This window comes from Cervus elaphus, chromosome 1 (genome assembly GCF_910594005.1).
Source record: "Cervus elaphus chromosome 1, mCerEla1.1, whole genome shotgun sequence".
Classification (NCBI taxonomy): Eukaryota; Metazoa; Chordata; class Mammalia; order Artiodactyla; family Cervidae; genus Cervus; species Cervus elaphus.
Window position 1 is genome coordinate 20342869 of NC_057815.1, and position 13851 is coordinate 20356719.

General features: G+C 38.2%; 1 protein-coding gene across 3 annotated transcripts in view; it reads right to left on the minus strand.

The window, feature by feature from the left end:
• Nucleotides 1-13851, minus strand: part of DYNC2H1 (dynein cytoplasmic 2 heavy chain 1) — a 395598-nt gene that overhangs the window by 194977 nt on the left and 186770 nt on the right. For all 3 annotated transcript variants that reach the window (XM_043892886.1, XM_043892813.1, XM_043892970.1), the window contains 3 exons: nt 13181-13315; nt 10683-10826; nt 6092-6181 (listed from right to left, as the gene is read on the minus strand). In XM_043892886.1, the coding sequence (XP_043748821.1) occupies nt 6092-6181; nt 10683-10826; nt 13181-13315 (369 nt within the window). The remainder of the gene's footprint in view (nt 1-6091; nt 6182-10682; nt 10827-13180; nt 13316-13851) is intronic.

Sequence of the window (13851 nt, forward strand, 5' to 3'; positions counted from 1 at the left end):
AAAGGCAACCAAGAGTTAGGGTAGGATTCAATGATTGATAGGTTCAACAACCAGCACACTGGTCTAGCAAGCACCATTTTGGAGTCCTTCCTCAGGTGGCCCATTGGTAGAAGGAGCTGGGGAGGCACTTCCCTGGTGGCTCAGACGATAAAGCGTCTGCCTGTAATGCAGAAGACCCAGGTTCTATCCCTGGGTTGGAAAGATCTTCTGGAGAAGGATATGGCAACCCACTCCAGTACTCCTGCCTAGAAAATCCCATGGACGGAAGAGCCTGGTGAGCTACAGTCCATGGGGTCGCAAAGAGTCAGACACGAGTGAGCAACTTCACTTTCACTTTCCTCTAGCCTAGTAATGTCAGGGGCTTACCCAAACATCATCAGTGGACAGCACCAGAGCCAGCAGCCCCCAGCCAGCCAACCCAGGACCCGACTCTGCACACCAGCAGGCCAATACCAGCCCCAGCCTCCCCAGCTCCTACCAATGGGCTGGCATCCCCCAGAATCTGGCCCTGTCTTTCAGCAGGCCAGTAACAGTCCCAGGACCATCAGGTCATGTGACCAACCATGCTGGGACCCAGGCCCAACCACCTGGGCCTGGCAGTCAATACTTGAGGTAGGGCCTAGAGGCCAACTAGGCCAAGGAACAGCCTCAGTGACTAATACAACCACAGTAGTTGGCCCCTAGACAACAGAAGGGTCTACACAGCCCACACAGGAGACAACCTTGGAGCATATAGCTCTAGTAAGCAGAAGGGAGTATGCTGCTGAGAGTCGTGAGACCTTTCCCATGCAACCCATTCTACAAGACCAGAAAACATACTTGACCTAGATAGTTCACAGAAATAAAAATAGAGAATTCAGCATAATGAGGAGACAGAGGAATATATTTGAAACAAACAAAAAGACAAAACCCTAGAAGAACTAAGCAAAGTAGAGATAAGCAATCTATCCAGTAGTGTTCAAGTTAATGATAATGAATCAGCTCAGTTCAGTTCAGTAGCTCAGTCATGTGTGACTCTTTGCAACCCCATGGACTGTACCATGCCAGGTTTCCCCATCCATCACCAACTCCCAGACCTTGTTCAAACTCATGTCAATTGAGTCAGTGATGCCATCCAACCAACTCATCCTCTGTCGTCCCCTTCTCCTCCCGCCTTCAATCTTTCCCAGCATCTGGGTCTTTTCCAGTGAGTCAGTTCTTTGCATCAGGTGGCCAAAGTATTGGAGTTTCAACTTCAGTATCAGTCCTTCCAATGAATATTCAGGACTGATTTCTTTAGGATGGACTGGTTGGATCTCCTTGCAGTCCAAGGGACTCTCAGGAATCTTCTCCAACACCACAGTTCAAAAGCATCAATTCTTCTGTGCTCAGCTTTCTTTATAGTCCAAATATCACATCGATACATGACTACTGGAAAAACCATAGCTTTGACTAGATGAACCTTTGTTGGCAAAGTAATGTCTCTGTTTCTTAATATGCTGTCTCAATTCAGTTCAGTTCAGTCGCTCAGTTGTGTCCGACTCTTTGCGACCCCATGAACCGCAGCACACCAGGCCTCCCCATCCATCACCAACTCCCAGACCTTGCTCAAACTCATATCAATTGAGTTGGTAATGCCATCCAACCATCTCATCCTCTATTGTCCCCTTCTCCTCCCGCCTTCAATCTTTCCCAGCATCTGGGTCTTTTCCAGTGAGTCAGTCCTTTGCATCAGGTGGCCAAAGTATTAGATTTTCAACTTCAGCATCAGTCCTTCCAATGAATAGTCAGGACTGATTTTCTTTACAATTGATTGGCTGGATCTCCTTGCAGTCCAAGGGACTCTCAGGAGCCTTCTTCAACACCACAGTTCAAAAGCATCAATTCTTCGGTGCTCAGCTTTCTTTACAGTCCAACTCTCACATCGACACATGACTACTGGAAAAACCATAGCTCTGACTATAGGAGCTTTGTCGGCAAAATGATGTCTCTGTTTTTTAATACACTGTGTAGCTTGTCATACTTTCTTCCAATAGGAAGCATCCTTTAATTTCATGGCTGCAGTTACCATCCAAATTGATTTTGGGGCCCAAGAAAATGAAATGTAACACTGTTTCCACTTTTTCACCATCTATTTGCCATGAAGTGATAGGACCAGATGCCATCATCTTCATGTTTTTAATGTTGAGTTCAAAGCCAGCTTTTTCACTCTCCTCTTTCACCTTAATCAAGAGGCTGTTTTAGTTCCTCTTCACCTTCTGCCATTAAAGTGAATTTTATAGCTTTTTCTATGATCCAACAGATGTTGGCAATTTGATCTCTCATTCCTCTGACTTTTCTAAATCCAGCTTGAACATCTTGAAGTTTTCAGTTCAAGTACTCCTTAAACCTAGCTTGAAGGATTTTGAGCATAATCTTGCTAGCATGTGAAATGAGTGCAACTGCATGGTAATTTGAACATTCTTTGGCATTTCCTTCCTTTGGAATTGAAATGAAAATTGACCTTTCCCATCCTGTGGCCACTGCTGAGTTTTCTAAATTTGCTGGCATCATGAGTGCAGCACTTTAACAGCATCATCTTTTAGGATTTGAAACATCACAGCTGGTAATCCATCACCTCCACTAGCTTTGTTCATAGTAATGCTTCCTAAGGCCCACTTGACTTCATACTCCAGTATGCCTGGCTCTAGGTAAGTGACCAGACCATCATGGTTATCTGGGTTATTAAGAGCTTTCTTGTATACTTCTTCTGTATATTCTTACCTCCTCTTCTTAATCTCTTCCGCTTCTGTTAAGTCCTTGCCATTTTTGTCCTTTGCATGAAATGTTTCCTTAGTATCTCCAATTTTCTTAAAGAGATCTCTAGTCTACCACATTCTATTGTTTTCCTCTATTTCTTTGCATTGTTCACTTAAGAAAGTTTTCTTGTCTCTCTATTATTCTCTGGAACTCTGCATTCAGTTTAGTATATCTTTGCTTTTCTCCTTTGCCTTTCACTTCTCTTCTTTTCTCGGCTATTTGTGAGGCCTCCTAAGACAACCACTTTGCCTTCTTGCCTTTCTATTTCTTGGGGATGGTTTTGGTCACTGCCTCCTGTACAATGTTATGAACCTCTGTCCATAGGCACTCTGGCTACTTCAGGCACTCTGTCTACCAGATCTAATCCCTTGAATCTATTTGTCACTTCCACTGTATAATCATAAGGGATTTGATTTAGGTCATACCTGAATGGCCTAGTGGTTTTCCCTACTTTCTTCAATTTGAGCCTGAATTTTGCAATAAGAAGCTGATGATGTGAGCCACAGTCAGCTCCAAGTCTTGTCTTTGCTACTGTATAGAGCTTCTCCATCTTTGGCTTCAAAGAATATAATCAGTCTGATTTTGGTACTGAGCATCTGGTGATGTCCATGTGTAGAGTCTTCTCTTGTGCCGTTGGAAGAGGGTGTTTGCTATGACTGGTGCATTCTCTTGGCAAAACTATAATTACTTTAAATGTAAGTAGACTAAATGCTCCAATTAAAGGCTGTAGAGTGGCTGAATGAATAGAAAAACAAGGGCCATATATATGCTGCCTACAAGAGACTCACTGAAGAACGAAAGACAAATGGACTACATTGAGGAGATAGAATACCTACTCCATGAAAATGAAAAGAAAGCTGAGCTATCTTTAAAACATAATTTTACAGACTTTAAAATAAAGACTGTAACAAGAGACATAAAGAGACATTGTGTGTGCGTGCTAATAAGTCTCTTCAGTCATGTCCAGCTCTTCATGATGCTATGGACTATAGCCCGCCAGGCTCCTCAGTCCATGGGATTCTCCAGGCAAGAATACTGGAGTAGGTTGCCATGTTCTCCTCCAGGGGATATTCCCGACCCAGGGATCAAACCCGCATCTCTTATGTCTCCTGCATAGCAGGTAAGTTCTATACCACTAGTACCACCATAATGATAAAGGGATCAATCCGATGAGCAGACATAACAACTGTAAATTGTTATTTAAAAAAATGGACAAATGATGTAGACATTTTTCCAAAGAAGACAAACAAATGATCAACAGGCACATGAAAAGATGTTCAACATCACTAACCACTGAGGAAAGACTAATTAAAACCACAAAGAGATACTACCTGACATCTGTCCAGAATGGCTATGATCAAAAAGACAACAAATAACAAGGGTTCACATGGATGTGGAGAAAACAGAACCCACACTGTTGGTAGGATCGTAAATTAGTACAGCCACTATGGAAAACAGTATGGAGGTTCTTCAAAAGCTAAAAAATAGATCTGTCATAGGATAGCACGATTGCACTTTGGGGGTATTTTTCCAAACAAAAAATAAAAACACTAATTTGAAAAGATATATGCTTCTCTATGCTCACTGCATCATTATTTACAATAGCCAAGACATGGAAGCATCCTAAGTGTCCATCCAAAGAGGAATGGATAAAGATGTGTTGTGTATATATATATATATATGTGGGAGGTGGGGCACATGCTCAGTCATGTCCAACTCTGCAACTCCACGGACTGTAGCCCACCAGGCTCTTCTGTCCATGGAAATTTCCCGGCCAAGAATACTGGAGCAGCTTGCCACTTCCTTCTCCAGAGGATCTTCCTGACCCAGGGATTGAACCTGTGTGTCTCTTACATCTCCTGCATTGGCAGACAGATTCTTTATCAGCTGAGCCACCCTTTGGTATATATGTGTGTGTATGTATATATATTTGCATATATGAATATGAAGAGAGAAGAAACAGACTATAAGGACATATCAAACCTTAAAGCGGTTTACTCTAATGAAGAACTGAACTGGAGGAGAGTAAAATAAGTGCTTAAAGATTTTTCTATGTTGCTCATTAAATTTGAAACATTTTCTGAAAATATTTTTAAATTTTCTGTAACTAAATTTTACAAAGTTTTATATGAGATGATGAATTATAAAAATGTTTAAATATGTCGTGAACCTATAACCAATGAAGTTACTGACATATCATCCTTATATCTAGGATCATAACCAGTGACAAAATGGGTTTTGAGATTATTCTCTTACAATTCCTCCTTTTATACAAACTAAAATTGAAGGCTGAATGGCTGATTTTTAGAATGACAGTAAACTATGACACTTTTCAAAAATATATATATATATATTCACAATTTTCATTAGAAAAGGAATTCTGCAGAAATGCTCAACTATAATTCTTTGAATTTCCAATAACATTCCTTGTCAATAAACTCTTTGAAAGGTTTATTCTCTGTCTAAAGTAAACATCTTCAATAAACTCACTCTAATCATAAAAACTACTATCTCGTGCTGAAGAATATAAAAAGTATATCTTTTTCAAGATCTTCTAAGAAGTCTATATAATTGGACCATAGTAACTCTATTTCTCTCTCATAGTTAACTGCCTTTACAAAGTGCTTTTTTAAAAATCATGTCTCAAGCTATTCCCAAGGACTGATTTTTTTTTAATAAAATAGTCCTATATGAAAACCTTCTGTACTTTCTATAATATTCTAAAATTTCTAAAAATGTTTCATTGTTTATTCCTCTGGGTGCCTTGCAATTTGAAGATGTCTGTGACAGATTTCCTTCAAAACACAGAATCATGTGTTAGTTTACTTGTAATGCAGGGAATAGAAAATTTTGTTCCCCAGCCCAGGGGACATCCAGCAGTGTCGAGATATTTTTGATTGTCATAATGGGGAAAGGGAGTGCTAACGGCACCAGAAGGTAGAGGCCAGAGGTGACATTAATACCATAACATGCACAAAACGACCCCCCACAACAAATAACTATGTGGCCCAAAATGTCCTGAGTACTAAGACCGAGAAACATCTGCTGGAAGACGATCTGCCTAACCCACCCTCACCCCCTCTTTCGGTGGTCACCGACAAGTGCAGGGCTAAGCCAGCTGGTGGAGCTGCCACCTTCCTCCCTACTACATCCCGAGTACTCGAAGACATTCTGGAAAAATGTCAGAAATGTCAATTCTAATACCTTGCCAGTAGGTAAAGGGTTATGTACAATTTAATATAATTTAACCTAATACTGTATTAAATAAAGGTTCAGGTAACGTTTTATAAGTGAAAAACACAATATTTCTTACCTTAAATAAACAACGACATATATATTCATAAACCATATGTTTTAATGAGTTGATAAGAGATTTAATCCTCTGTTCTGTATTTTCAGAATCCTGCAGATGACAATTTGAAAATTGAGAAACCATTAGGAAACTAAAGATACCTCACAGCTTAATCCTGCTTATAAACTGTTCTTCCACACTCAAAACTGATTCTGGAGCAATTATATTCATCAGTCAGACTCAAGGGACTAAACAAATAAATGTACTAAACTTCTACATTAACACAATAAAAAACTGATGTATTTTTTAATGTATAGAGTTAAAGCTTTCAATAAATGAAAATTATAATCAATTACAATATGAATTGAATTCGACCTACCACTTTTAATTTCTACTGGCATTAAAAATACTACATCAATCTGGGTTAAACTCATTTAATGACCTGTATTATAATTACCAATCCAGTCTCAAAACAGTATGACCAGAACCATACTATAAAGAATTTTCTTATCCCCAGCATAAGAATCTAAATGATTTTAAATCTTGCTCATCTTTCATGAATTCGAAATTTTTGGTGTCAAAATTCATACACAGTTTTAGTTTTTTACCTATTTTTGATTGCCATGATTTGAAAAATATCATTAATGGCTACTTTATTTGATTAATGAAAAATGGCTTGGGGTAGGAATAGTGGACAGGGATGGTATAAAAGCTGGCCTTTTCCCTAACTGTAATATGAGTGTTACATCTCACTTTATTCAGGGTACATCTGGAGAATACATGCCTTGTAAAATTCAATCCTGGTATAACATTTAGACAAAATTTGCTTACTTCCTTATGATGATAACAAACAAGGAAAAAAAAAAAACTAGCAAAATATTTAGAGAAGTACACCCAGAATACACCCAGAATGAGAAATAAAATGTGTGGAATTAGTAGAAAACATTGTGACCTGGTACTCAGATATATCAAACATAGGTTTCTGGCCTTGGTTTCAAGCTTCTGGCTAGTAGCATGTTCTAACTAAGATAGCTCATTATTCACAGTTCACATCACAAACACTCTTGTTAATTTTACTATTTAGTAACAAAGATTCATATGTGAAATTAAAACTTGGATCCACTAAAAAAACAAGCTAATGTGAGACAGAATATAGTACCTACAAGACAGAGTAGATTTTCAAAAAAATGGAAAACAAAATTTAAGATTATATTACTTTTTTAAATAAACTCAAATGCCCACCTAAACACACAGGTGCAAATACACACACACACATGCAAAGGTAAATGTTATTCAATGGCCATCTTATCTCAGAACTATTGTCACTGACAAAATACCAAGCTATAAGCTTTTCTAAACAGTATACAATAATCAGTATTTTTATTAAGTTTAGACCTTGTATTTTTCAATTCTTATATGTTACATGATCACTGAATTTTAACATAAACACCTTTTTACTAAAAGATAAAAATCAATTTTAAATGAACTTGTTACTATATACTCTCAAGTTTTATACAAAATTATTAATGCAAAAGAAGTATAATATAAATGACTCTTTAGTTTTACTTGTTGACACAGTAAATTAGAAATAAGATCAATATGTCATGAATGAGCTCTCACAAACTTCACGCTTCTGTTTTTTTGTAAACATCTTCTACCAACACAGTATTATAAATGGTATAACTAAAGTTAACAATTAAAATTCAAAAATTTTTAACACACAAGTATTCTGCAGCCCAACCCTGCAACTTGAAACCTAGTCTTTGTCCAAAGGACATTATGAATATATGTGGGATAAATGCTTATCTTATCTCCCAGGAGTGATACAATAGATTTTACTAACAATGCCTACCTCCAAAATATAAGTTCTTTGTCAGCTGTCATTTATTTCAAATCTGAATATAAGAACTTTAGATGAGTTATTTTAGTGGAAAAGACATTAGTAAACCTTAATCACTGTACTCAAATAAAGATTTTCTGAAATAATTTATTCATGAAAATATTAATTAGCCCCTTCCAATGAAGACAATACTTTTTCTTGATTTATGCTCCAGTTTATCACCCATGCACCTAGAAAATGCCTGCCATATAGTAAGTTTGCAGTAAGTATTAATTGAATGAATAATAATCTTTCCTCAGAAAGACAGACTTAGGTAAACCTACCTGGATATGAAATTTTGCTCCCTAACTTATCTAAAAGAATCAATTATTTGCACCCAAAATATAATGCTAAAAACACTTATACTAGTATTATATAAAACATAAAAACTATAAAAAACAATTTGATGAATTTGGTTTCATAAAAAATATTATTAAAATAAGTTAAAAAGCAAACAATAAGCCCAAAATTTTAGCAACATATGACAAAGATTTAATGTCCTTAATATAAAAAAATCACTTATAAATCAAATTTCAAAATACTAATACAACAGAATATAAAAAAATAATAATTCACCAAAGAAAAAACACAAATAATCTGATATCTATTCTACAAGTGATTTTATCTTACAAATGACTAAAGACTTTCAAATATAGTGAAATATTTTTCAATTACCTAATAGGATAATTATTAAAAGATATATAATATCCATTTTTGCTTAGTGAAAGTGTTAGTCATTCAGTCGTGTCCAACTCTGTGCAACCCTATGAACTGTACCCTGCCAGGCTCCTCTGTTCATGGGATTCTCCAGGCATGAATACTGGAGTGGGTTGCCATGCCCTTTTCCAAGGGATCTTCCCAGCCCTGGGATTGAACCTGGTTCTCTTGTATTGCAGGCAGATTCTTAACCATCTGAATAAGGAATGATGGGAAAAGGTCCCTGTTGTTGTATTAATACACCAACAGCATGTATTTCCAAAAAATGAATAGACACTATTTGTCTAAAGATTTATATATATGTATTTTTGCCCCAACTACCCAAGTCTTGGAAGTTAACTAGGAAAATAATTAGAGAAACAAAAAATAGGGAAAAGCAACCCTATTAAGTGTCTACCTATTTTAAACACAACCCCAAATTCTTTGACATTCTGTCAGGAGGTGAAGTCTCTTTCCCCGTCTTAAATCTGGGCAGGTTTTGACTGCTTCAACCAAAAGAATACAGCAGAAATGACCCAAGGCTGGGTTATAAAACACAATTCAGCTTCTGCCTTTTTCACTGAAATACATGTTTGGTATCTCAGTGTGCAATATGAGAAACTCACCTACTCTGCACTGTGAGGAAACCAAGCCTCACGGAGAAGTGCCGCAGTCAGCAGCCCGCCATCAGGTCCACTGCGGCAGGCCCACCAGCGGGCCTCTCTGAACCCACTCCCCTCTCAGTTCCTCCCAGCCACGCCGCAGGCCTTGTGGAGCAGCGGTAAGCCAGCCCTGCCCGGCCCTGACCAAATTCCCCACAGAATCGATGAGCATAAAAGAAACACTGTTTAATCTGCCAAGTCCGAGTGTAAAAACATCTTCAGCAGAGATAAGCAGAACACTCCATAGGAGGTAGTTAAATAAAGAAGGGTACAGCCTCAAAGGAGACGGAAATGGCGACCCACTCTAGTACTCTTGCCTGGAGAATTCCATGGATGGAGGAGCCTGGTAGCCTACAGTCCATGGGGTCGCACAGAGTCAGACACGACTGAGCAACTTCACTTTCTTTCTTTCTGTAGTTTCTTTTGGAGAAGGAAATGGCAACCCACTCCAGTGTTCTTGCCTGGAGAATCCCATGGACAGAGGAGCCTGGTAGGCTCTGGGGGTTGCAGAGAGTTGGACACGACTAAGCAACACACACACACACACACACACACACACACACACAGAGCCTCAAAAGTTCTCAAAAACATTGTGTAGGTTTATATTTATGGACATGAAAATTATGTACAACGTATTTTTAAAGCACAGTATTATACCTTTTGGGTAAACTTATGTGTATTTTTTAACATATTCCCTCCATTAGAATACAAACTTGATAAAAGAGTGTATATTCCTGTACTTCCATTTTCTAGAACGATACCTGTAACATACTACAGTCTCAAACAACATGTGCGTGCTCAGTTGCTCCATCGTGTCTGACTCTGTGACCCCATGGACTGTAGCCCATCAGGCTCCTCTGTCCATGGAATTCTCCAGGCAAGAATCCTGGTCTGCTTTGCCATGCCCTCCTTCAAGGCATCTTCCCAACCCCAGGGGGTCAAACCCGGGTCTCCTGTGTCTCCTGAATTGGCAGGAGGGTTCTTTATTGGTGAGCCAAAGGGGAAGCCCCCAAACAACAAGGGTATATAATGAAATTTTAAATGTTGCTTTTCCCAGGTAATGAGATTATGTGGTTAATTTCTGATCTTCCTGAATTATCCAGGGTTTTTTTATGATCATCTTAGAAAATAATCATTTATTAATTTATACTCATAAATCATTTCCATTAAGAGGGCTGTCACACTGGGACAGTCTGTTAAAAACCCAAAATGCAACTAAGGAGCCAGTCTCTTTTAAATATAGTTTAAAGGTGCTATATATGGTCTTGTGAAATGTAATTCTAAGCAGCTTCACTCAAGAAATTATTATAAATTTAGCACCTAATAAAGTGATCTCTCTTATTCAGTCTCAGCTATGGGGTAACCACCAGCATACCTGTTTGTTTTGCAGAGCTCGCTGGAAAAGTCGGAGAAATGAAGCCAAGCTAAAGCGATACATGTTGTTAATCTTGGACAAGTCAGAGATAATGAAGTACATCTTGCTGGCACTCTCAGCCAGAGGGAGATAGGCATCCCGTTCCTGTGGAACAATTGGGGCGGGGGGTGGGGGGATAACACCTTAGTACCAGTGCTTACTGCCACCTGCAGACTCCTATGCACAAACTTAGCCACATCCTTACTCTGTCAACATACAGGCAACGAATAAAGATGAATCATAGAATTCTGTAACTCAAACATCATAATCCAGCTTTTAAATTTTTACATTTTTATACCTTTTTAAATCCTAAGATAATATATTTGTTTTATACTTTTATGAAACTACATCAGTGTATTTTAAATACATCTCTACTCTTGAGTAGAGCAGTACAAGGGTTGGTTTTAATGAAGACCAAGAAGACTGGTATTAGGAGAAAGAGGTAAACACTTGCATTAGGGTGAGACGAAATGGTAAACAGGTGTGATCAGAGGTCACTAGGTCACGTGAGACAGCTTGGCACTACAGCCCTCCCCGCAGTGAGCAAAGTCAGAGCAGTGAATGTAGCACGTGGGACTGGCACCAACAGAACACTGATGGATGGAGAGGCAGAGAAGCAGCCTGCAGCCGAGGGGCCTCATTAAGGTAACAGAGCACCCGGCATGGTCAGCATAAGCATAAAAGGGACCAACAAGCACAAGGGCTTTCGTTCTGACTGAAGGTAAAGGACGATAAACATGAAAGGATCATGGGATTAAATGGCTGTGAGGTTATGAACGGAACTCTGAGAAAGTTATCTATGCCACTCTGATCAAAGAAACAGGATTACAAATACGATATTGGCAAAATTATGTGTGTGCCTCAGGGATGTCTGTTCAGAAAGAGAAGGCACAGAAAGTTCAAAATCCTTTTGGGAGAGAGTGACAGTTATGCCATCTGCCAATTTCAGTAATGGTGGAGAAGGTGGGGTGACCAGTTTGAAAAGAGGCTGTACGCCTGTTCTAATTCTGGTTTCAACAGAGCTCTTTCTTAAGGGAAGAAAGAAATCTATGTACGGCGGAATTTGAGCAAGAACTGAAAAACACCTAAAATAAAATTTGGAAAAGTCATTCAAGGAAATAGAAAAGAATTAAAGGATGTCAGTAAGGGTCTAACTCAGGTTGGAGACTGAGAATTCACAGTAACATTAATCTTTATTGCTTTTCTTCAGCAAATCTCTGTCACCAAACGTAGGAGAAAAAAAGATACATTGTACTGATACAGGGTTGAAATTTTGCTCTAGGAAATGTTAAAATAATAAAATAAAAAGGATTTTAACTATTTATAAGAAAAGAGTTCAGTCATTACATTCATAGGGTAGAGGATGAAAAGGGAGGAAAGATGTTTTTAATGGAAAAATAACTTTTAACTCTTTTGTTGATATACTTAATTTGCCTTAAGAAAAGTTTCAGGAATGGCAAAGATGCTCTTTAATAGTCACTAAACACAAGAAACACATTCAGTTTCAATTTCAGTACAAATTTATAGCAAAAGTCTGTCTAGTCAAGGCTATGGTTTTTCCAGTGGTCATGTATGGATGTGAGAGTTGGACTATAAACAAAGCTGAGCACTGAAGAATTGATGCTTTTGAACTGTGGTGTTGGAGAAGACTCTTGAGAGTCCCTTGGACTGCAAGGAGATCCAGCCAGTCCATCCCAAAGGAGATCAGTCCTGGGTGTTCATTGGAAGGACTGATGCTGAAGCTGAAACTCCAGTACTTTGGCTACCTGATTTGAAGAGCTGACTCACTGGAAAAGACCCTGATGCTGGGAAAGATTGAGGGCAGGAGGAGAAAGGGATGACAAAGGATTGGATGGTTGGATGGCATCACCGACTCAATGGACAAGGGTTTGGGTGGACTCCGGGAGTTGGTGATGGACAGGGAGGCCTGGCGTGCTGCGGTTCGTGGGGTCACAAAGAGTCGGACACGACTGAGGGACTGAACTGAACTGAACTGAGAACTCTAGTGTGCATGAGCGCTCAGTCATGTCTGACTCTTTGCGACCCCATGGACTGTAGCTCACCAGGCTCCTCTGTCCAAGGAATCCTCCAGGCAAGAATACTGAAGTGGGTTCCCATTTCCTCCTTCAGAGGATTTTCCCAACCCAGAGACTGAACCTGCGTCTCCTGCATCTCCTGCATTAGCAGGCTGACTCTTTACCACTGCACCATCTGGCCTTCCCTACAACTCTAGATAACATGCCAGAAATCAGTGGTACTCAGCAGGGGACAATGACCAGCACTCTTTACCCTTGATACCCTCAACATCTATCACCTTTTCCATAATAACAAGAATTAGACCCAAGGACCTGGTATTTTTGAATAGCTTTCTTTTTTGCAGTCATCATACTATAATTTTTATCATATTAACATGAACATTTAAGAAAACAATATAAGATCACAAAGAAGAAAATATTTACTTGATCAAGAGAAATCTGGAGTTTGTAAGATTCTTTAAGTGACTCCTGAATAAGTGCACTGCTTGCTTTTGTCTGATTCAAAGATTCAATCAAATCTTTATTTTCCAAAATATTACCTTGAGATGTGGCAAGTGTCTGTAGAAAAATTAATAAAATAATATGAACATTATTATATATACTAAAATGATCAATTAAAGGAAGTCCAAGTTAACTACTATTAATTTGATGATGTTTATGGGAACTTACACACTTTTAAAAGAATTTCAATATTTTACAGCCTTGTATATCAAAAGATATTGCAAATCACTAGATGATACTATATCATTAAAGCATTGTATTTATATTAATTTTATCAATTTAATAAAAATAAAAACCACTTAAAGTTACAGATCAAATCATAATCTCATGCTACTTTTGAATGTTGTTCTGAGTATATAATTAAACATTAATGAAATACAGTATAAAAGTTAAAAATCACTTGTCTTAAACATTACTCCCAAGTCTCATGTTCCAAGATATCTACCCTTTTTCTGTTTGAATTTTGATTTTAACATATATATTGATATTCTTCTGATACAATCAAAAACATGCTGAAGGTATTATAACCTTTAAAAAAACAGCATTTGACTATAATCAAAATAATGTAATATGATCAACATCCTGAATAACTA